The sequence below is a fragment of the Lonchura striata genome, chromosome 30 (assembly GCF_046129695.1).
Source record: "Lonchura striata isolate bLonStr1 chromosome 30, bLonStr1.mat, whole genome shotgun sequence".
Lineage (NCBI taxonomy): Eukaryota > Metazoa > Chordata > Aves > Passeriformes > Estrildidae > Lonchura > Lonchura striata.
The window spans coordinates 1,619,317-1,642,255 of record NC_134632.1 but is presented as its reverse complement, the minus strand read 5'-3'; the positions used below and the strand labels follow the sequence as shown (position 1 = coordinate 1,642,255).

Here is a 22,939-nt window from a genome sequence, read left to right as displayed (position 1 = left end):
GGCACATTTTGCATGTCAATGTGGGGGACTCTGCTCCAATTCCTGCCTTGAGGACCCAGTCATGGCTGGAGAATACAGGGAAAAATGTATGAAAATTTGGGGTGAAACAGCACTACAAAGGTGGTATCAGGATGCTGGGACCATGCCATGGTTCCCTGTACTGTGTACAGACACAGGGAAGGAGAGCCTTGTTCCTTACCCACATGCCCACGTTGTGTTGTGTACACAGCCCTAATCCTAACCCATGGAATGTTTCCTCTCAGTGTGCAGCTCTGTGGATTTGGACAACAGAAATGACACAATATTTACCAGTACTTAATAAATACATCTGTTTAAATGGCAATTTTTGTTCTGTATGTTGGCAGCAGCATTGGATTATTAAGGCTGAAAAGACAAGAAATCTGTGGCATTTCTCCCTGGTTTTATAATTATCCCCCAGACAATGAAGACAGTTTGATTCCAGTTCAAAGGCAGTTTGATTCCAGTTCAATAACCACAGGTTTGGGTCATCTGGTGCTGCTGTAGGGCTTTGTTGAGAGGGGAGAGAAAACCATTCTTTGGTTTTTGTCTGATGCAAACAATATCCAAGGGTCAGGCAAGGGCAAGACCCTTCCAACAGGCAGCAAATCTAAAGAATATTTCCAAACCTATCCCAATGTAACGCCCTGCATCCACCCCTTGTGTAACGCTCTCTGGCTTTAAATGTCTTATACAAGCCTTTACTCACTCAGTACTGAGCTGTGCCTAAGCTGGGATTGATGGAGAATCCAATTTAGGAAAACACCCTTTGATGAAGAAAGCATGAAGCAAAGAGGAATTTTTGCACGGACGTTTCCAAGTGCGACAGGCACAATAACACCAGGACCCTCTCTGGGAGGGCTCCTGGGGCACTGCAGACCTGTTGGCATGAGAGGAGAGCCCTGATTGAGCCCTGAGCATCCGAGTTGGCTGTGGTTGAGGATTATAAGAGCTGTTTTGATCAGGGGAAAATTTCCATTTTTAGCACAGGCAGCAATTAAAATAGCTTGCGAATCTCAACGCCTCGGGGAGCTGTCATAAAAGGCGGCAGAAAATCCGTCTTCTGGACTCCTCTGCAGCTAGAGATGAGCCTGGAGGCAGCAGAGTAGAAGAGAGGCTGAGCTTCACCTGGTGAAAAAGGACAACCCCAAGACCTTGATTCAGATCCACTGCTGTGATCTCGAGATGGCTGTGGAGGATCTCCAGGCTTCCAGCACCCCTTTCTCGCTCTCCTTTTCGGGCAGTGGCTTCCTGGCCCTGTACCAGGTCGGGGTGGTGCAGTCCCTGCTGGAGTTGGCTCCTGAGCTCCTCAAGTCTGCCTGCAAGGTCTACGGCTCCTCGGCCGGGTCGCTCATCGCCGCCGCCGTCGTGTGCGGCGTCGGCCTCGGTAAGAAAACCCTCCGGGAGCTCTGTGCTCCATAAACCCAGGGGTGATGCCCCGGGGTGCTGGGGGGCGGTGGGGCTGGTGGAACTCTCCTCGCTCACCAGGCTTTACAGAAACCCAAGGTGTTGCCACCCTTGGCAGCCAGTGCAGCGTAGTTTTGGGAGGTGGAAGCTGAAAAGGCCAGTTCTGACAGCCCGAGTGATCGCTGGCTCAGTGGGTGGAAATTAGGGGGAAATCTGCATGTATACCAGTCATTCCATATTCCATATTCTACTGTCTCCTTTTCCTGCTTCTGCTGGAGGAGCAGATCTCCTTCCCTTCTGCTCTCAGGTCTGAGGGGTGCTGAGGTGTCCGTCTGTGCAGCCTCAGGGGCTGGATTTACCCACATAAAGCCCTCTTTTCCCCATGGATCACGTTTCTCGGGACGTGAAGCTATGAAGGGACACAAGTGGTTGTCACACAGCTATCTATAGAGCTGACAGCCTTGTTTGATGCCACTTTGGCCTATCCCACTCAGCCTTCCCAGAACAAGGGGAGGAGTTGTGTGATTCCCAACTCCGGGTGCACCTTCCCCTGCTCCAGCAGGATAATCCTGGAGGAACAGCAGTCTGCTCCAACCTGGGGCCGGGATTTCTCTTATTTCTAAAGGGGTTTTCCTCTGACCCTCTTTCAACCATGTGGAAACAAGTCCCTCTAGCAACAAGATCCTCCATGTGGAGAATTAATTCAGAGTAGTTAATCCACTTTTAATCATCACATCCTCCCATATTTCCAATTAGTGCCCATGTGTAAACAAGTGTACTCAAGGCTCTAAAGCCTGATCCAAGTTTTGATTCAAGTAATAGGGACTCATAGGAGGAGCAGAAGGTTTTGGGGACCAAATAATGATGGAGGAAGCTGGAGGGAACACAACGGTTCCTGAAACTTCTGGTGGGTGCTGGATCTGTTCTTCTGCAGTTAAAAATAATTCAAAACATTAGCAAATACGTTTAGACAAGGCAGAAAGGAACATTTCTGCCCACATGGGGATGAATGCCTCCATAAATAAGCAAGGGCCCCAAAATTTCTGATTCCTCCTGCTGCTCTAATGGATGCTGGGTCTGTCCAGCAGTAAAAATACATTCAACAACTGCTCTTGCTGGGGGCACCAGTCCTGAACTGGGCATCTGCTTCCCTGGAGGTGGAAGGCACCATCCATTTAGGGGGGCTGAGATGATCTTTTGCCCAAAATATCTTCCCCAGAGGAAGAAAAGACACTTTGGATAGTGATGACTCTGGTCGGGTTTCCAACAAGGAAAATGAATGTGGCACAAGTTCTGTCATATTCACACCGGGGATGATAGGGTCAAAAAGAGGGTGAAAGGTGTGTTTGGTGTCCCACGGGGTGGCTGCAGTCAGGTGCCCGTCCCCTGCCCTGGGCTGGCTGAGGAGCTCTGAGCTCCCAGAGCCAGGCTGTCCTCTGTGACCCCACCAGTCACCTCGTGGGGACATCCCTGTCACCAGGCTGGTGCAGGCAGGAGCAGTCACATTGCTGCCAGGCTCGTCCTTCACTTGCTCTGCAAAGCTGGGCTCAGCTCTCACATCTTACTCGGCACTTTGTGGGCAGTTTTCCCATGCTTTCCCCTATTCCCAGGACCCAGAGCAGCCGGACAGGGACCTGGGCGTGCCCCACCCTGTTGGAACTCAAAGTGTCTCTCAGACATTTTTAGAGGTTCCAGGCCTTGGTCAGAAGCATTCTAGACCCTGGCAGGCAGCTGAAAAACAGCTGTGATTTTGAGTTTGAGCCATGGAATGAGTTACCAACTTTGAAGGTGGAACAAGCAGTCACAAAGGGTATAGCAAAAGTAGCTACAAAACAGAGGGGAAATTTTTTTAGTATTGTACAGGGGGGTTTTAACACTTGTACAGGAGGGTTTTTACTTTGTACATGGGGGTCAGAAGTTCTAAGATGGAGGAAAGTGGGCTGATCCTGTTCTTCCTCCTTCTTCTTCCTCACCTCCATGTTCTTGGTGATGTTGGCACTCACAGATTGGTTTAGAATAGAAAAGCACCTTGTAATATAGGTAGTAGGTATTGGGGAAAAACTGTAAACATATAATAGATAATATATCATATAAAAGATAGCAGCAGCCCTGGGTGGGGATAGAGAAGAAGAAGAGAGCAGACAGGGAGGTTGTCAGGGTGTGTGTGTGCCTCTGCCCAGGCCGCTGACCAAGCAGCCGCAGCCTGAGAAGAAAATCTTTTAGATAACTCACAATAAACTGCCTTGAGACAGAACAACAAGGGGCTGTGGAGTTTTTCTTTGGAAGCACGGCTTGGAGGAGAGACTTTACCACCACACGAGACCCCAGACCAAGCCCGGGGTTCTCACACCACCCCCCTGGAGGTCCGGCTCTTTCAGCATCCCCTCCGTGCAAACCTGCCCAGTGTTAATTGTTGCCCCGTGTGGCCTCAGCATCTGCTCAGACACACATAACCCCTCTTAATGCCTGTGTTGCTCCAGTTGCCTTCAGGACACGCAACCTAATCCGTCTGTCCGTCCACACAATCCCATGAGACTGCACAGAAACCTGTGCCCCTGCAAAGCCTTGGTGCTGAGCCAGGCCCGTGGCCTCTTGCTGGTGCAGGGTCCCAGGTGCAAGGACAACTCTTTGCAGCTTCAGTGCTGGACAAGCTTCACTGCAAGAATTTAACCCCAGGTGGGATATTTCCCCAGGTGAGCTTTCCATGTCAGCAAAGGCACCAAATTCCCTCTATATGGGATCAGGCTGCCTGCAGGGTTTGCTTCACTCCTCTTCCTCCCCATCACAGTGAAACCTTTAAAGCCTGGAGTCTCCTGAACCCTTGGCCAGGGCTCCAGGGCTCTGCTCCTTTAACCCAGCTCCTGGGATCTGCAGACATATGTCATGGCTATTAACACCTCCTCAGAGGTCTGAGGTCCAGGGGGAGATCAGGTGAGCCAGAAATCTCAGCAATGTGGAGCCAGGACACCTAGCTTGCAGGAAAACCCTGAGCAGAAGAGGTGCCTCTTGTACCCTCATCCTCACTCGGGAGCCAGCCCAGCTCCCTGTAAAGCCTGGGGCTGCCCACATGGAAAACTGGAGGAGGAAGGCAGGAATGTGTTGTGCAAGTCTCATTGTCATGGACAACTCAGTGTGCCCCTTCCTGGGGCTCTCTGGAGCCTTTCCCTAATCCCGACCAGGAACATCTTGAGGCCCCATCTCTGGTGCAGGTGGGGAATTTCACCAGTGGGGTCACACAAAGACATGATGTCCTTTGAGGACATTATGGGGGTCATGCCCCCCTTTCTGCCCTGCCTCAACATCCCCCACTGTAGCAGCAATATCATCCTGGGGTAACACAGAGGGGCTGCAAGAAGCTTTATTTGTGAGGAGTGTTAAAAATAGGATTTAAAATATAACTGTTAGTGCAGCAGGCATATTGACTTTCTCTCCATCTTTCCCTCACCTCTTTCAGATGACCTCAAGGAGTTTTTCTTTGCGCTGGCAACAGAAGTCAGGAAAACCATCCTGGGCCCCCTCTCTCCCAAGTGCAGCTTGCTGGCCAATCTCAAGGCTGTCCTGCAGCGGATGCTGCCGGAGGATTCCTACCTGCTGGCCTCGGGGCGGCTGCACATCTCGCTGACGCGGGTGGTGGACGGCCAGAACGTCATGGCCTCGGAGTTCAGCTCCAAGGAGGAGCTCATTCAGGTAGAGACCTTCCTCTGGTGCCTTAGGAAGGGCTTCACTGGCTGCCTGGGATGGACATACTGCAAGTGCTGGTGGCTTCAGCTGCACTTTTTCTGCTTGAGATGGGGAGAGAGGCAAGAGGCTCTGCCAGAGCTGTGGTCCTACACCAATGGGCTCCACGAGCTTGGTGGCAGGGAGGAAGGTCTGAGTTCCAGGATCAGATGGAACAAATCATGCTAGAAAAAGCAGCAGGTTTGTTTCCAGCTTCATAAAGCTGATGTTGGGGCTCTAATAGTGACTTTTTCAAAGAGCCCTGTCAGTGCTGATGTGACCTCTCAGCTGTCCCTACAGGTCTTTCCTCAGGCATCTGGCAATGCTTTTCCTTGTTGCCTCAGCACTTTCCTGGGAGGAAAGAGCTGGACAAAGCTGTTGCTGAACAACAAGCAGCTCATTAACCAGTAAATTATCTGCTGGGGGGAGAATCCCAGGGTAAAATCCTAACAGAGCTGACTGTGAAGTCCTGGGTCCCTTGTCTCAGGGAGACAGTGAGGATGGCAACTCCATGGAGGTATTGGAGTTCACCCCATGGTGCCTCCTCTAGGTAGCCCAGGAGACCAGGGTGTTTATTCTCAGCTGATGAGATTGGTGGGAAATGGTTGCAAATTGCTGACAAATCCCAGCAGGGTGAGGTTGCCTTGTGAGGCTGTCTTGATTTTGTCCAAAATCCTGCAAAGATGGAAATTAGCCCCAAAGCTTCAGCTTGCCACCATCAAAGGACAGCGTTGGACACGGACATGTAGATTTACAACTATTCTGTCAGGTATAAAATTAAAAAATTCAGTGTTGTGCCCTCCTTCAGAGAAGTGTTTCCACTTCAATGAAATCAGATGTTTTCCCTTTCTTGAAGCCTTTCTTGCCACAGTCTCTAGCAAAGTCCAGGTGGCACCAACAGCCTGGTTCCAGACTTTGTTAAGGCTGAATTTTCAGGCACCAAGACAGCAGCTTTGACAGGAACATTGACTTCTGCAATCCCTCTCCTCCCCAGGCTCTCCTCTGCAGCTGCTTTCTTCCAATTTACTGTGGATTCATCCCTCCATCCTACCGAGGAGTGGTGAGTGATATTTCCACTAAAACACACGCTCCCAGCAGGGGGTTCTTGGTTTGAACTTTACATTCCTCTGTAAAGGAGGAATGTACAGACCAGGGAGGGATAGGTGTTTCCAGGCTTTTCCTTTAGCTGATGGAAGATGATAAAGCCCATCAGCTTATTCTTCACCACATCCTAAGATGACGGCCGGGTGGAATTGCCATGTGGAGAGTCCTCTCCTGCTTTGCCCATGGACAGAGTGTGGATGACCTTGCAGATCTCTGAGTGAGATAAGAGGATGCCCACGGTGGGGACCTGGAGACACAATCCAGTTATCCTGGGCAGGTTCATCCCTCGGCTCAGGTGCTGACTTGCACAGCTGAGGCATGGAGAGTTCGTGGGAGGATCCTCCTCCAGCCCTGAGCATTTCCATGCTCTGCTTGTCTGAGGGAGGGGAAGGAGGAGCTTGGCAGTGTTTTCCACTGGCAGTGTTTTCTGGGCAATCTGTGCAGGGCCTCACCATCCTCACAGGGAAGGATTCCTTCCCAGTATTCCATCTAACCCTAATGGCAGTGGGAAGCCATTGCCCCTTGTCCTGTCACTTTATCCCTTCAACTCTCTATCACTCCATCTTCAACTCTCTTGGAGCCCCTTCAGGGTCTCCAAGGTCCCTGGAAATGTTCAAGGCCAGGTTGGATGTGACTTGAACCAACCTTGGATAGTGGAAGGTTTCTCTGCCCATGGCAGGGGGTAGAATGCGATGAGCTTTAAGATCCCTTCCAACCCAACCCATCCCCAGGTGTGTGATTGCTCTGTGAGGCCTCTCTGCACTGTTATTTCAGCAACATTTAATTTCATCAGCTGCGACTTCCAATCCCATTGAGGTGGGTGGAAAATCCAGATTTCTTTTGGAATAGAGCAATTGACATTTTCCCTGCCCAGTGAGTAATCCCCCATGAATCTGCAGGCAATTATTAAACGTGGGGGCTCTTACTGCTCAAGCTCAGGACTTGAAAGTTACACAACACTGTGCATTCGGTGATGTCTGAATTGTCTCTTGACTGCCAAAAATTGTTGTACAAAGCTTTGTGAATGAAAGAATTGTATTTCCAATTTAACAACTGCTGTGGATTACAGACCAGGTTGAGGAGCTGGTTGGGTGCCAGGGCCAGGGCAGGGGAAGGAGCTGGTGAAGGAGTAAGGAGCACAGGTGGGACAAGACGCTGTTGGAAGTGGGGATGGACTCATGACAGGAATGTCATCTGTGCAGCTGCTGGCTCCCAACTCAGTGACACTGCCAAGACCCCCAAAGCAAACCCTTGCTCTGCTCCTCCCCCAGCGCTACGTGGATGGAGGTTTCACGGGCCTGCAGCCTGTGTCCAGCCTGGAGGAACCTGTGATCACCGTGTCCCCGTTCACCGGCGAGCTGGACATCTGCCCCCGCGACTGCCCTGCCATCTTCTTCTGCTTCCAGATCTTCAATGGCAGCATCCAGATCTCCATAGAGAACCTGTGCAGGATCAGCTACGCTCTCTTTCCACCCAGCACCATGGTGAGCCCACCAGGACTTCTCCCAGCTTAGTTTTGGTGAAAAGATTAATGCTGCTCCTGCCTTCTCAAGATTTAAGGTTCAGCTCAATCTCCACTGTTAATTAATGGGATTTCAAAGGGAGGGGGCAGCACTCACTATTTTTGCAGTACATTCTGGGGAAGGGACACTGCTGATGGGTGCTAGCTTGGGATGGGGTCCACAACCTGCAAAGGACCAGAAAAAAACAGGTGATCTCTAAGGTCCCTTCTGACCCAAACCATTCTGTGTTTCTCTGACCGGTGCTGTGGTGGTTGGAAACCAACCAGTGCCTTCCCAAATGGGCCATCCCAACCCTCCACAGACAGATCCTGTAGTACTGGGGTCAGGGCTCTCTAATGACCTCGAGTGTTTCTCCTTGCAGGTCTTGAATGACATTTTCTCTCAGGGATACCAGGACACTGCCCTTTTCCTGTACAGGAACAGTAAGTGACGCCCCAGTGCCTGAGGGACACCTCAGTGTGACACAGACAAGCATCATCCCTTTCTCTCTGTGTCTCCCAGATGCCTTTGGCTTTAATTACTTCGATGGCAATTTCCGCTTTGGCAGCACCTGTGGGAAAAATGACTCTGGAAAATCCAATGGGACACACCCCGGCCTGCACAAAAGGGTCCCTCAGTGCCTGACCCCTTACTTCCTGCCAGGTAGAGGATTTGGGGTGATCAGCTTGGGTTTAGGGCTGCTGCAGCCTTCAAGAGCAGCAGTGTTATATTTCAGACATTACTGAGTTGTTTATTAGAGTAAATATTTCTATTGCAAAAAGACTTTGTAAGAGTGGCTCCAGGTGGACTCTGCCTGGGCTTCAGTACCTACCAGAGCTGGGCAAGAGGAGCTATTGAATTTATTTCATTATTTGTAATTACTGGTCTTTATTTCCTTCTCTGCTGTCATTCCTTGAGTGCAGGCTTGTGGAAGAAGGAGCAGGTGAATGGACTACAGGACCCACTTGCAAAGGTCCTGCTGCAGCCATACAGGCTCCCAGCCTTATTCAGGAAGGGGTAAGAACATCCCAACAGAGGCATTAAGGCATGATACACAAACCAGGGCTGTCCCTTTAGCAGTGGTGGGGCAGCTGAAGGGACACATGCAGGGATTCGGTGTTCCCTGAAGGCAAGATCCAAGGGAGAGCAGGTATGGCTGGTGGGAATGCCACAGCACCTCTTGGTTATGGAAAAGGTTATTACAGTGTGCATTTACCATGAACATCCACCCCTTTTGCTGCCTTCTGCCATCATTAAACTCAGCCTGTGTACTTTGCTTTTGCAGGGTGAAGAAGGTGTGGGGGCTGCTGGAAGGTGTCAGGTCCCTGGTACGACTCCACAAGCTCCTCCAAACCTTGGTGCCTGGTTTGCCTAAGACAGCCGTGGACAGGAGGAGGTGAGGGGCTGGAGGGCTGCAGACCCTCAGCATAAAGAGAGAAGGGTGCAGAGCTGGGAGACTTTGGGAACCTCACCCACTGGGTCACTGATGCTGAGTGTGGCTAAAAACTCCAAATCTGGAGCAGCCCACATTAAAAGTAGCTATTGTTTTATCCCTGTGATATTATTTTGATATCTCAAGCTACAGTCCATCTTAGTGCCACCTCCCTAGTGCAATACATTTGTGTTCCAGATATTTATCTGCTGGGCTCTGTCCTGGCAGGACACCAGGCACACTCACCAACACCTTGAAAGATGTTCTGGCACTAAGCTCTCAGGGATTTAAGGCATATCCCCCTAAAATCTGCTTCCAAGTTCCCTCCTGTGCAGCTGCCCAAGAGTCTCGGATTGACTTCACCCTGAGGCAGCTGCAAACTCCTCAGCTGTGAGAAAGTCCTTTGGAAGCAAGCATTCCTGGGACTGCTCATCCCTGTCAGTACCTCGACCCTGCCTCAGCTCTCCCTTTGTTCCCACAGGTAGCAAGGTAACAAGGATTGTCCCAGCGGGGCCCTGGGGGTCTCCAGCGCTGCCTTGGAATGTGGTGGGCAGCACCAGCACACACCAGCATGGCTGCTGGTTCTCGAGGGAATATTTGGGGAGTATTTTTTTCTTCAGACCCTATCTGGTTCTGTCTGCAGTGCTGCCATTGCAGTGCCCCTGCTAAGGCCTCACCTGCTTTTCCATGATGGCTGAGGCAAAGCTCTGGTGCTGCTCCTGGGACCCATCCCTGGCTGCAGGGGCCACGGGGCAGCTTTACCTGCAGACCTCATAGCCCAGTCCTTTTCCTGCCCACTCCATCTCCTCCCCACCAGCAGCATCCCTTCCCTGCTTTAATACAGATTACAGGGTGGGCAGTTGCCAGGAAATGCCAAGTTTTAAGTGTTTTCTTCCCACTCAAAAACTTCAAGAGACATACCTCAGAGAGAGAGAGAAGACTTAGGGAGCATCATACTGGGCAGGAACTAATTTTTCTACAGTTCCCTGAAGTTTTTTTACCAAGTATCAATTCTTGAGCTTCACACCTGCCCATAGCCCTTCTTCTGCTGCCTGTGGAAGTGGGAATGCATTTGGATCCCCTGGAACTTTCAGATGTGGAGAAGGATGGAGTAACCTAAAGATTAACTTCCCCCTACTATGGAGTCCCGCAGGCTGAATCTCCTGACATTTCACAAATATACGAGTTCTTCTCCTGCAATTTTCTGTAACTCATGGTCACACAGAGAATGGCCCAGGCAAACGCACCCTGTGTCACTGGGCAGCACACAGAATTAATTAGCAGCACTGTTAATTCTCCCAAAACCGTGCTACATATCAGAGGCTGTGGATTGTCTTTGCCCCAATCTGTGTCTCCCCTGTTTGTTTGTTCCCAACAGGCAACAAATGGATCCCAACAGCAGCAGCTGTTTATTAGAGCAAATAGCCTGTTTAATTGCACAAAGGAAAAGGGAACAGAGGGAAATTTCATCCTAAGGGTTGTGGAGACTGCAGGATGAATGCAGGGAGTAGCTGAAGGCAGCCCTGATGTAACCAGACTGAAAGTTAACTAGGAGTGCTGTGTGAAAGAACAATAACCTGTGTTCTGCCATCTTTGTTTGAAATCAGTGACCTGGGAATACATTCTGTGGAATGAGTTTGATATAGAAACATGGATGCTTATTTTATAGATTCATGAAATGGTTTGGGTTAAAAGGGACCTTAAAGATCACACAGTTGCAACCCCTGCTATGGGCAGGGACATCATCACTATCCCAGGCTGCTCCACGTGCAATCCAGCCTGGTCTTGGACACTTCCAGGGATCCATAGGCAGCCACAGCTCCTCAGGGCACCCTGTGCCAGGACCTCCCCATCCCCAGAGGGAAAAATTCCTTCCTAGTATTCCACCAAACCCTGCCCTCTAGCATGGGTAGCCAGTGACCCTTGTCCTGTGCTGGTATTTCCTGATGAGGGGTCCCTCTCCAGCTTCCCTGTAGCCCCTTCAGCTCCCTGAACAGGCTGTGAGGTCTCCACACAACCTTCTCTTCTCCTGGCTGAACAGCCCCAACTCGCTCAGCCTGTCTCCATAGGGGAGGTGCTCCAGTCCCCCTATAACGTTCTGGCCCATTCTGATGCATCCCGTTTGCATTGGATCCTGTCTGCTCCTGTCTTGCATCCATCCTGGATGGATTTCACTTCTCAAGCACTGCAGCCAAAGGCAGGCTGCTCCAATCCAGCTGTTCCTGCACAGGGCAAAGTGGAAGGCTCAGAGACACCCAGGCCTCCCCAGGCAGGAACAATCAGTCCATCATTTGCTTTTGCACCTCTGCTCCCTCCCACTTATCCAACAGCTCCTTCTCCAGGTTGCTGCAAGCACCATCCCCACCTCCAGGGAGGATATTACCATTCAGTGAGCCTGAGGCAGCTACCCTATTGAAATGAGCATTAAAATCTACCAGAGAAAATTCTCATCTAGGAATTGGACTTCCAAATCCATTAGATGCATCTGCAAACCTTAGACACAAACAGGAGCACAGTTTGAAATGCCCAGCATGTCTCCCCTGCCCCATCTGGTGCTTGATCATAAGCAATGAGAAAAGCTTTGTGAAGTTAAAAAAAAAATCCATCTACAAGGAATCCCCAAACTGAAATGGTATCAGCACAGACTCCTCCTGCTCCAAACCTGCAGGAATGAGGAAGAAATAAGTATTTAACAATTCTGTATTCCAGTCAGCTGGGTTTTGCTTTATTAATCCCTCATCTTTTCAAGCAAGCAGAGCTGGTGCTGTCTCCTCTTGGAGACACGAGCTTGGAGCTAATGGCAATGGAGACTTTGACAGAGGCATAGAGGCAAAGTTTGGCATTGATTGGAATCATCTTGTACAGGAGCTTGTTTCACTGCAAGGAAGCAAAGTGGGAAGCCCAGCTGCACCCAGTGGGGTTAGAACCAGCCTGGAATGCCTCCTCTGGGGGTGAATCATGGGAATCATCCAGGGCTGAGGCCCTGCCTGTGCTGTGGCATTGCTGGCAGCGCCCATGTGCTCCTCAGGGCAGGTCAGGCTCAGCCTTCAGGCTGGGTTCCAAGTTGCTCATTGGGTTTTTAAAGCAGAAACTGGGGCCAAAAGCAGCAGCAGGCTCAGAAATGCTCTTCTGTAGCCGAGCTGGTCCTCAAGGGAATAAAACCACGTTGGTCAGTCTGACAGACACCTCTGGCAGTTCCTGTGGGACAAAGTGGATGCCGTGGGACAAAGCGCCTGGTGAGAGCTGCTTCCCTTCCTCCCGATGTCTGAAGGGCAGCCCGTTTTGGTATCCTCAAAATATTACCCTTTGTACCCCCATCGTGTTGCTTGTCTCCTTCTGCTTTGAACTCAGCAGGAATGTGAAGCCTGAGGTGGATGGGATGAGAGTCTGGAGACAAGCCAAGGCAGCAGAGCTCCCTCTGGAGCTGGAGCCCGCTGCAGCTCTAGAGGGAAGAGTGCTTGAGTCCGATCCTTGAAACTGAGCCCAACAAAGCCAAGCACGTGCCCAGTCCTGCCTGTGGCTCTGGCTGTTGGCTGCAGGTGCTCTATGCCAGACTGGGTTTCCAGTCTGGGCACGAAGGAGGGTGCAATTCCTTGTGCAGTTGTTCTGCTGGGCACACAGATAAGTGGCTACTGGATAACCTGCTAGTGCAGCCTGAGCCTCGTGGGATTGCAGGCTGCAGACACTTGTCCAAGGAATCAAGTAGAAGTTGTTCACAAGTTTATCCCCCTGCTGCTTTGGTAGCATCACTGCTGTTCTGGCATTGCACAGAGAAACAGTGAAAGAGCCTTTTCCTGACCTTGATCAGTAGGGCTTTTCCTTCCCAGAACTGGAGAATGTGATGTGCTTCTGCTCTGGAGGTGGAGAGCCTGGACTCTCTCCTTGATTGCTCTCTGGCCTAGCAAATGAGTCTTGTTTCCTCCCATAGGAGGAATTTTTCACCTCAGGCTGGTTAAAAACCTTGCAGCCCAGCTGCAAAGCAGAGGCAGTGATTCCTGACAGCCCAGAGCTGCCCAACTTCCAAAGAAACCTCATTCCCACCCTGTTGCTTCCAAAAGCTCCACATAGGTCAGACTGATGGTGCCTTTATAAAAGCAACCAGGGAAGCAACTTCTACAGCCTAACACTGTGTCCTGCACTGCTTAGTGGGTTGAGAGTTGGCTTGTTTTCAAAGGAAATCTCTTTCTTGGTTCCACTTTGTTTTCCAAACTCTTGTTTTTTGATCTGGAATGGTAATGGTCCTAGTCCTTCCCATTTATATTCCTCATTTCTTCTAGTCCTTCCAGATATACCTGATTGTATAATTTTTCAGTTTTCATCTAATTTATGTGGCTGCATTTTAGATAATCACCATGTTAAAAAAGCAGAGAGACTTCTAGTAATCTGATGAATTCTGAATTGTTGAAAGACTCAGAAGGAAAGAGAAAATAGAGAGTAAAATGGAAATAAATATTGCATTTCATCAGATGATTCTTGCTAGTTTTTTACTAACAGCAAACTGGAAACAGAAAGACTGTGTGGATTGTCTGGTTTTCCATGCAAAACTAAAATGGGAGCAGGCATTATTTTTCACAGAACTGCAGAAAACTATAAGTTTAGCATTTAAACCTGCCTTGTGTTCCTTGAAAATGATGCAGCTAGAAGTTTACCTGCAGCTGTAATATGCTTTCCTTGCACTTTGTGTTTGCGTGGCTGCAGCCAGAGTTCCTAAGGAGAAGTTTGGATTTGGCTGGCACAGCAAAGGCAGCTTGAACCCTTGAGACACCCCTAAAGAAGGGATGTGTGGGCAGAACCTGTTCTTACCTCACTGGGTGAGTGAATACATGGCCTTCTCCATGGAAGGAGCTCCTTGTCCATGGAGCCCTTCTGACCCAGCCACCAATGAAGTCCTCAGTGCTCACCCCAATCCAGAGTGAGCAGGGCTCAGTGTGAGGCCTCACTTGTAACCCCTGAGGTGAGAGGGAAGTTTCTCCCATCCCTGTCCATTCTCACCGGCCCCAGAGCCTCTTTGGGCACTGACAGCCCTGGGCAAGTGTCACTTGAAAATGGATGGGGTAAAGGAAGAGCTGGTTCTTTACCTTCCTGGGGGTGGAGAAGGTGGTTTGGGGCTTCCTATTCTTCCTTATCTGCTGCCTGGACGATTCCTGGATTCTCTTTGTTGTCATCCTCATGATTGGTGGCTCTGGAGTGAAAAAGCCTCAGTCGTGGCTTCAGGTGCAGGGTCTCGTCACCTTTCTGATTTGATTCATTGGCCAAGGAAAGTGTGAAGCCCTCAAAGTAATTCACCTGGAAATCCCCTGGTGGGAAGAGATTCCAGCTCTCAGTGCTTGTTGCTCAACTGCCAGGTCTGCAGCAGTGTGAGGCGAGACCTGGGCTGAGGGCAAATCAGGGATACTGATGAGCCCAGGGCTCGGGAATCACCAAACATTGCTGCTCTGTGCATCAGGGGCTTATCAAACACCACGCAGGGCACGTGAGCCTGCGCTTGTGCCTAGGGGTCCTGGGACCTGTGTTCCCTGGGGAAAGCTCTGTCATGCCCAGTGTGGCAGAGAAAAGGGGAGTGTGGCTCTGGAGGCAGCTTCAGGAGAGGCCAGGACTCAAGGAATCCTGGCAGTGCCAGGAATACAGGCATTTCTCTGCCCCAGTCACTCTGGGGCAGCATCTCTTACCGTGTCAGCAAACCAAGGATGTAGGGGAAGCACCCAACCTACGTGTCCACACTTCCAGTCACTTACTCAGTCTTTTTAGGAAGGAGACCGTGTCCTGGTAGCCCTGGACAAAAAAGCGGTCCATGACCTGTGAGGGGAGGCAGCAGTCAGTGCAGCTGGGCTGCTGCAGGGGCCTCACAGCTCTGGCTACCTGGAGGAGCTGCTCACCTGATGTGTGGGAACCTGAAAAATGTGCTGTAAGCGGCAGATGTTCATTTTTGAGATCTGTAAGATACAGTCAGAGAGCTGGAAGGTCAGGAAGGCAGCGGGGCCATCCCTGGGGCAGATGTCGTATTCTCCGGCGAAGGCAGAGATGGTGATGGTGGTGCGGGACACGAAGTCGGCTCTCCACATGGCCAGCTCCCCGTCCACGTAGCGCTGGGAGACAGAACAGGGAGCCCTGAGCCTTCCCCTCGCAGGGAGAGCAGTGCTGCTCACATGGGCAAACGTGGGCCTTGTTCCCCAGCCAGGCCCACAGCAGACCAAGGTTCTGGGGCTCCACAGATCCTCTTCCAGGGAACTGCCCCACCTGCTGTTCCCATGCTCCAGGTCCAAACCTGCCCTACTCCCTTCCCCCTGAAATCTGCAATGAACCTGGGAGGAAAGTGCAGCAGAACAGATGTGGGGTAACCCCGGGGGCAGGAGTAGATGGACAATCCTGTAGGAAGCTCAGTCCTGTCTGCAGTGAGATCAGATTGTGGGGCCCTATTCTTCCCTCTGCAGACACTGGGGGAACCCAGCCTTGAGCTACATTGGTGGCAAACCCAGATAGAAAGGTCCTGAATGCCACCACTGGAGAAAGGAGAGAGGCTGGAGGGGCCCTGGGCCTGAGCTGGGACAGGGTCTCCAGATCACAAAGCTACTCACCACCCCACGGAACGTTGGAGGGAAAATCCCAAAATACAGTGGAATGAAGACACTGCAAATCACAGCCTGTGGGTGAGATAGGATGGACAGAAATGAGTGAAGATCCCCAAAAACTGTTACCTTTGGGAGGGGTGGTTCATCTGTGAGTGCCAGAACAGGGTCCCCCAGCTGGGTTATTGGGCACCACGGACTAATGGGCACCAGACCATGTCAGCTGCCCACAGCCAGGGCAGAGAAGATGGAAGGGAACCTGTGAAATGCCTCAAATTGCTCTCTTCATGTTCAGCATAATTGAGGCGGTAATCAAAAGGGCTGATTTTTGAAAATTATTTCAGCTTGTCAGGATGCAGAGGGTGGCAAGGACAGAAATCATGGCATGGACTAGAATGGACCAGGGCCTGTTAGGATGAGACAAGGGCTGATGGTTTGTAACTACACGGGGGGAGATTGAGATATAGGGAAGATATTTTTTACCTTGAGGTTGTTGAGGCCCTGCACAGGTTGCCCAGAGAAGCTGGGCATCCTGGAAGCATGCAAGGCCAGGTAGGATGGGGCTTGAGACCAGCCTGGGACAGTGGAAGGTGTCCCTGCCCATGACAGGGTGGATCTTGATGAGCTTTAAGGTCCCATCCAACCCAAACCATTCTGTGCTTTTGTGCTGTGGGACATGGCCAGGCAGCAAATGTCTCCCAGCTCCTCCCTCACGGGTGGCTGCGGCTGCTCCCACCTGAATCAGCTCCTCCTTCGAGGCAAACTCGGACACTGTCACACATCTCCAGTCGTGCAGGCGGGTGAGGATAATGTGCAGCTTTCCAGACACCAGCTCGTGGGCATTTGGAGGCAGGAATTTCTCTAGGGTCTCCCTTAAGGCTCTAAGTACCCGTCCTCCAGGGACAAGCCCCCAGAGAGAGATTTCGAAGCGGCTGAAGAAGTACTCAGTCACATCATCTGCAAAGCAAAGCAAAGCAAAGCAATCATTCTACATCCCTTATAATGTTATTTATTTCCATTTTGAGCTGCACTTCCACATGAGAATGGGGTATTTTATCCAGCTGCTAAATGCTTATTTAGTGCCATTTTGTTTTTTTCATTATGGCTGAAGGTCCCAGGTGTGGACCCAACCTTTCCAAGGACTTTCAATATTGAATGAGGCAGAAGTATTCTGTTTTCTTTTTGCATTTCTCCCCATTTTCTGCATAAGACACCTTAAAACTTTTTGGACATATGGTAGAAAATGGACAGGAAGCCTTTGTAGAACATTTCCTCCTGTTAGTTCTGCATCTATGCCCTACTAATGTATCTTCTTTCTCCTTGTTTTTTTGGGAATCTAGCAACAGTCTCAAATGCCTTATCAAGGAGAGCACCTCTCTTTCTTTTATTAATAAGCTTGCCATGAATTCCCGTTAAGAAGATGCAATGACTGTTTTCCATGTGCTGCATAATTTACACATTTTCTGCTATTCAAGAAGGAAATAAAGTTTAAAAATTTGAGGAATTAACCATTGATAATGAAACAAAAGTATTTGGAACTCCAATATTCCCAGGTATTCCATCTCTATGGATACAAAATAAAAAGAAATCTGTATCCCTTACCCACATCACATCCACACAATCCAGCTGTAGCTACAATAGATCCTGAAGATGCTCCATAGATCCTGTGTGCAGATTTCATTATGTCAGGAGACAAGTCCCGCAAAGCAGATAACACTCCAGCTTGGTATACAATCATGAAACTACATCCTCTAAACAGTATAGAGTAAGGTCTTCCCTCTTTACCACTTATTTTCAGCATCTCTGCTAACTCCAAGCACCCCAACAACAAGGAAAGAGCTGCCCAACAGCTTTAGTGGGTTGTCCAGAGCCAGGCAGCGCTCAGCTGTGGCTCTCTTTCCAACCACACTCTCACTGTCTTATATCCCTCTGGGCCAAAGGTGCAGTGAAACAGCAGCAGTGGGCAGAAATGGATGATGTGATGTCCTAATGTTCATTAAAATAAGATTACTGCATTGCAGGGTGCCTGAGGTGAGCACTGGCAGCCCCAGGCGATGGGGACAGCCACATGTCACACTGATGTGTTGGGGGAGCAGCCCAGGGGTCTGATGCTCCCCAGGACTGAGCCTTCGTGAGGGAAAAGCTGCTTCCCAAAGTGGTAAACTGCTTCAGTGATACCCTGGAGTTCCAGCACAAAATTCCAGCCCCTTGGGCAGTAGGAATTCTCAAATATTCCCTGGCACAAAAGAGTCTTGCAAGCTGCTGCTTAAAACACTCTTGCCCCATTTGCAACAGGTTGCCAAACCCCATCACGGGGAGTGGAGAAGGTGGCTGGATTACTAAAGAAATCTAAACCCAGTTAGTTTTCCTGGTTTCACAATTTTCGTTTGCTTACAGAAGGGTAAAAATACAGAGTCCAAGTAACAACTGATGGTTTCACCTGCTTCCTAGATGGCTGAAGTTTCAGTAGAGAAAGAGGTTGATAAAGAAGGAAAGACTGGGGAGAAACATCTGACAAACACAGGGATTTGTTGGTTATCCATGTAGAAATGCAAAGCCTTCTAAGCTTTGCTGCTGGGTGAGACATTGGGAAGCTGCTGGTGGGAAAAGCAGCGCTGAGAGCTGGGCAAGACAGAGGCAAGTGGCCAGCACAGCCAATAACAACTTGGACATGCCTCTTCTGATATACACAGAAATCTCCCCAACACCTTCAGGCAAAATGCTCCCAAGGCCACCAGGAGTGCTTCTCTCCCTCTTGCTGTGTGCCAGGGCAGTGCTGGAGTGATTTGGATGCAGCCCTGCTCTCTGTGAGGGGGCTGCAAAACAGCCCTGAGGCTGAGGGAGCAGCTGTGCTGGACCTGCTGGGCTGGCAGGGCTGTGGGCTCCACTAAGCCCAAAGCATCAGCGCAAGGTTAATCCAGCCCCAATTCCACATGGGAGCAGTGTCTGCCACCAGCCAGGAGCCAAGGCCCTGAGCTCCTTGCACACACCTTGCACACGGTCTGCTTTTCTCGTTGCTTCGAGGGCTTGGCCGTTCCCGTTCCCGTTGCTCTGAGGGCTCAGCTGTTCCCGTTCCCGTTGCTCCGAGGGCTCGGCTGTTCCTGTTCCCATTCCCGTTCCCATTGCTCTAAGGGCTTGGCCGTTCACGTTCCCGTTCCTGTTCCCGTTGCTCCAAGGGCTCGGCCGTTCCTGCCCCTGGTGCTCTGAGGGCTCGGCCGATCCTTCTGCCCTCACTGCTGCCCTTTGACAACTTGGCGGCTGCAGCAAGCCTCGTCCCTTCACATGCATCGTGGGAGTCTTTAGAAACGCAGGTAAGGCTTGTTAATTTGTGGTGATTGCTATGAATAGATATTTTTTTTGCCTGATGTTCCATTCTCTCTGCACAGCCCAGACCATGTCCGACAATGATGATGAAGCTGGGCCTGTTGTCACCAACACCCACTGTGTGCTGGTGCTCCCAAATCAAGGAGGATTTTGAGAATCCTAGACTGGTTTAGGTGGGAAGGGGCCTCAAAGCTCATCTCCTTTCACTTCATTCCATAGGTTGAGGACATGGAGATGTTTCAGCTGATCATCATCAGCTGGAAGGTGTTTGGGCTGGCTCAACTGAATTTCAGCCTAGAAGAGATTCCTTAGTCTCTGTGAGCCCTTAGGATCACCCAGTGATACCAGAAAGACACTTGAAAAGTAGATCACAGAATCCCAGAATGGTTTGGGTTGGAAGAGACCTCAAAGCTCATCCTGTCTCAACCCCTGCTATGGCAGGAACACCTTCACTATCCCAGGATGCTCCAAGCGCGTAGCCAGTGACCTTGTCCTGTGCTGGCAGTTCCTGATGAGGGGTCCCTCTCCAGCTTCCCTGTAGCCCCTTCAGCTCCCTGAACAGGCTGTGAGGTCTCCACACAACCTTCTCTTCTCCTGGCTGAACAGCCCCAACTCGCTCAGCCTGTCTCCATAGGGGAGGTGCTCCAGTCCCCCTATAACGTTCTGGCCCATTCTGATGCATCCCGTTTGCATTGGATCCTGTCTGCTCCTGTCTTGCATCCATCCTGGATGGATTTCACTTCTCAAGCACTGCAGCCAAAGGCAGGCTGCTCCAATCCAGCTGTTCCTGCACAGGGCAAAGTGGAAGGCTCAGAGACACCCAGGCCTCCCCAGGCAGGAACAATCAGTCCATCATTTGCTTTTGCACCTCTGCTCCCTCCCACTTATCCAACAGCTCCTTCTCCAGGTTGCTGCAAGCACCATCCCCACCTCCAGGCAGGATATTACCATTCAGTGAGCCTGAGGCAGCTACCCTATTGAAATGAGCATTAAAATCTACCAGAGAAAATTCTCATCTAGGAATTGGACTTCCAAATCCATTAGATGCATCTGCAAACCTTAGACACAAACAGGAGCACAGTTTGAAATGCCCAGCATGTCTCCCCTGCCCCATCTGGTGCTTGATCATAAGCAATGAGAAAAGCTTTGTGAAGTTAAAAAAAAAAATCCATCTACAAGGAATCCCCAAACTGAAATGGTATCAGCAGAGACTCCTCCTGCTCCAAATCTGCAGGAATGAGGAAGAAATAAGTATTTAACAATTCTGTATTCCAGTCAGCTGGGTTTTGCTTTATTAATCCCTCATCTTTTCAAGCAAGCAGAGCTGGTGCTGTCTCCTCTTGGAGACACGAGCTTGGAGCTAATGGCAATGGAGACTTTGACAGAGGCAATGGATAGAGGCAAAGTTTGGCATTGTTTGGAATCATCTTGTGCAGGAGCTTGTTTCACCGCAAGGAAGCAAAGTGGGAAGCCCAGCTGCACCCAGTGGGGTTAGAACCAGCCTGGAATGCCTCCTCTGGGGGTGGATCATGGGAATCATCCAGGGCTGAGGCCCTGCCTGTGCTGTGGCATTGCTGGCAGCGCCCATGTGCTCCTCAGGGCAGGTCAGGCTCAGCCTTCAGGCTGGGTTCCAAGTTGCTCATTGGGTTTTTAAAGCAGAAACTGGGGCCAAAAGCAGCAGCAGGCTCAGAAATGCTCTTCTGTAGCCGAGCTGGTCCTAAAGGGAATAAAACCACGTTGGTCGGTCTGACAGACACCTCTGGCAGTTCCTGTGGGACAAAGTGGATGCCGTGGGAGAAAGTGCCTGGTGAGAGCTGCTTCCCTTCCTCCCGATGTCTGAAGGGCAGCCCGTTTTGGTATCCTCAAAATATTACCCTTTGTACCCCCATCGTGTTGCTTGTCTCCTTCTGCTTTGAACTCAGCAGGAATGTGAAGCCTGAGGTGGATGGGATGAGAGTCTGGAGACAAGCCAAGGCAGCAGAGCTCCCTCTGGAGCTGGAGCCCGCTGCAGCTCTAGAGGGAAGAGTGCTTGAGTCCGATCCTTGAAACTGAGCCCAACAAAGCCAAGCACGTGCCCAGTCCTGCCTGTGGCTCTGGCTGTTGGCTGCAGGTGCTCTATGCCAGACTGGGTTTCCAGTCTGGGCACTAAGGAGGGTGCAATTCCTTGTGCAGTTGTTCTGCTGGGCACACAGATAAGTGGCTACTGGATAACCTGCTAGTGCAGCCTGAGCCTCGTGGGATTGCAGGCTGCAGACACTTGTCCAAGGAATCAAGTAGAAGTTGTTCACAAGTTTATCCCCCTGCTGCTTTGGTAGCATCACTGCTTTTCTGGCATTGCACAGAGAAACAGTGAAAGAGCCTTTTCCTGACCTTGATCAGTAGGGCTTTTCCTTCCCAGAACTGGAGAATGTGATGTGCTTCTGCTCTGGAGGTGGAGAGCGTGGACTCTCTCCTTGATTGCTCTCTGGCCTAGCAAATGGGTCTTGTTTCCTCCCACAGGAGGAATTTTTCACCTCAGGCTGGTTAAAAACCTTGCAGCCCAGCTGCAAAGCAGAGGCAGTGATTCCTGACAGCCCAGAGCTGCCCAACTTCCAAAGAAACCTCATTCCCACCCTGTTGCTTCCAAAAGCTCCACATAGGTCAGACTGATGGTGCCTTTATAAAAGCAACCAGGGAAGCAACTTCTACAGCCTAACACTGTGTCCTGCACTGCTTAGTGGGTTGAGAGTTGGCTTGTTTTCAAAGGAAATCTCTTTCTTGATTCCACTTTATGTTTTCCAAACTCTTGTTTTTTGATCTGGAATGGTAATGGTCCTAGTCTTTCCCATTTATATTCCTCGTTTCTTCTAGTCCTTCCAGATATACCTGACTGTATAATTTTTCAGTTTTCATCTAATTTATGTGGCTGCATTTTAAATAATCACCATGTTGAAAAAGCAGAGTGATTTCTAGTAATCTGATGAATTCTGAATTGTTGAAAGACTCAGAAGGAAAGAAAGAGAAAATAGAGAGTAAAATGGAAATAAATATTGCATTTCATCAGATGATTCTTGATATATTTTACTAACAACAAACTGGAAATGGAAATGCTGTGTGGATTGTCTGGTTTTCCATGCAAAACTAAAATGGGAGCAGGCATTATTTTTCACAGAACTGCAGAAAACTATAAGTTTAGGATTTAAACCTGCCTTGTGTTCCTTGAAAATGATGCAGCTAGAAGTTTACCTGCAGCTGTAATATGCTTTCCTTGCACTTTGTGTTTGTGTGGCTGCAGCCAGAGTTCCTAAGGAGAAGTTTGGATTTGGCTGGCACAGCAAAGGCAGCTGGAACCCTTGAGACACCCCTAAAGAAGGGATGTGTGGGCAGAACCTGTTCTTACCTCACTGGGTGAGTGAATACATGGCCTTCTCCATGGAAGGAGCTCCTTGTCCATGGAGCCCTTCTGACCCAGCCACCAATGAAGTCCTCAGTGCTCACCCCAATCCAGAGTGAGCAGGGCTCAGTGTGAAGCCTCACTTGTAACCCCTGAGGTGAGAGGGAAGTTTCTCCCATCCCTGTCCATTCTCACCGGCCCCAGAGCCTCTTTGGGCACTGACAGCCCTGGGCAAGTGTCACTTGAAAATGGATGGGGTAAAGGAAGAGCTGGTTCTTTACCTTCCTGGGGGTGGAGAAGGTGTTGTGGGGCTTCCTATTCTTCCTTATATGCTGCTTGGAGGATTCCTGGATTCTCTTTGTTGTCATCCTCATGATCGGTGGCTCTGGAGTGAAAAAGCCTCAGTCGTGGCTTCAGGTGCAGGGTCTCATCACCTTTCTGATTTGATTCATTGGCCAAGGAAAGTGTGAAGCCCTCAAAGTAATTCACCTGGAAA

General features: G+C 50.2%; 1 protein-coding gene across 2 annotated transcripts in view; it reads left to right on the top strand.

Annotated features, from left to right (window-relative positions):
- Positions 1-728: 728 nt before the first annotated feature.
- The window catches only part of LOC110473035 (patatin like domain 1, omega-hydroxyceramide transacylase), a 36,536-nt gene continuing 14,325 nt past the window's right edge, over positions 729-22,939 (top strand). The window contains exons 1-9 of one of the 2 annotated variants that reach the window (XM_021535263.2): positions 729-1,405; positions 4,880-5,112; positions 6,137-6,202; positions 7,518-7,730; positions 8,131-8,191; positions 8,271-8,411; positions 8,672-8,765; positions 9,034-9,144; positions 9,662-10,658. In XM_021535263.2, the coding sequence (XP_021390938.1) occupies positions 1,204-1,405; positions 4,880-5,112; positions 6,137-6,202; positions 7,518-7,730; positions 8,131-8,191; positions 8,271-8,411; positions 8,672-8,765; positions 9,034-9,144; positions 9,662-9,665 (1,125 nt within the window). In that variant the 5' untranslated portion in view covers positions 729-1,203 and the 3' untranslated portion in view covers positions 9,666-10,658. Of the gene's footprint in view, positions 1,406-4,879; positions 5,113-6,136; positions 6,203-7,517; positions 7,731-8,130; positions 8,192-8,270; positions 8,412-8,671; positions 8,766-9,033; positions 9,145-9,661; positions 10,659-22,939 lie in introns of those variants that run through there. The other variant, XM_077789056.1, reaches the window with a different exon arrangement.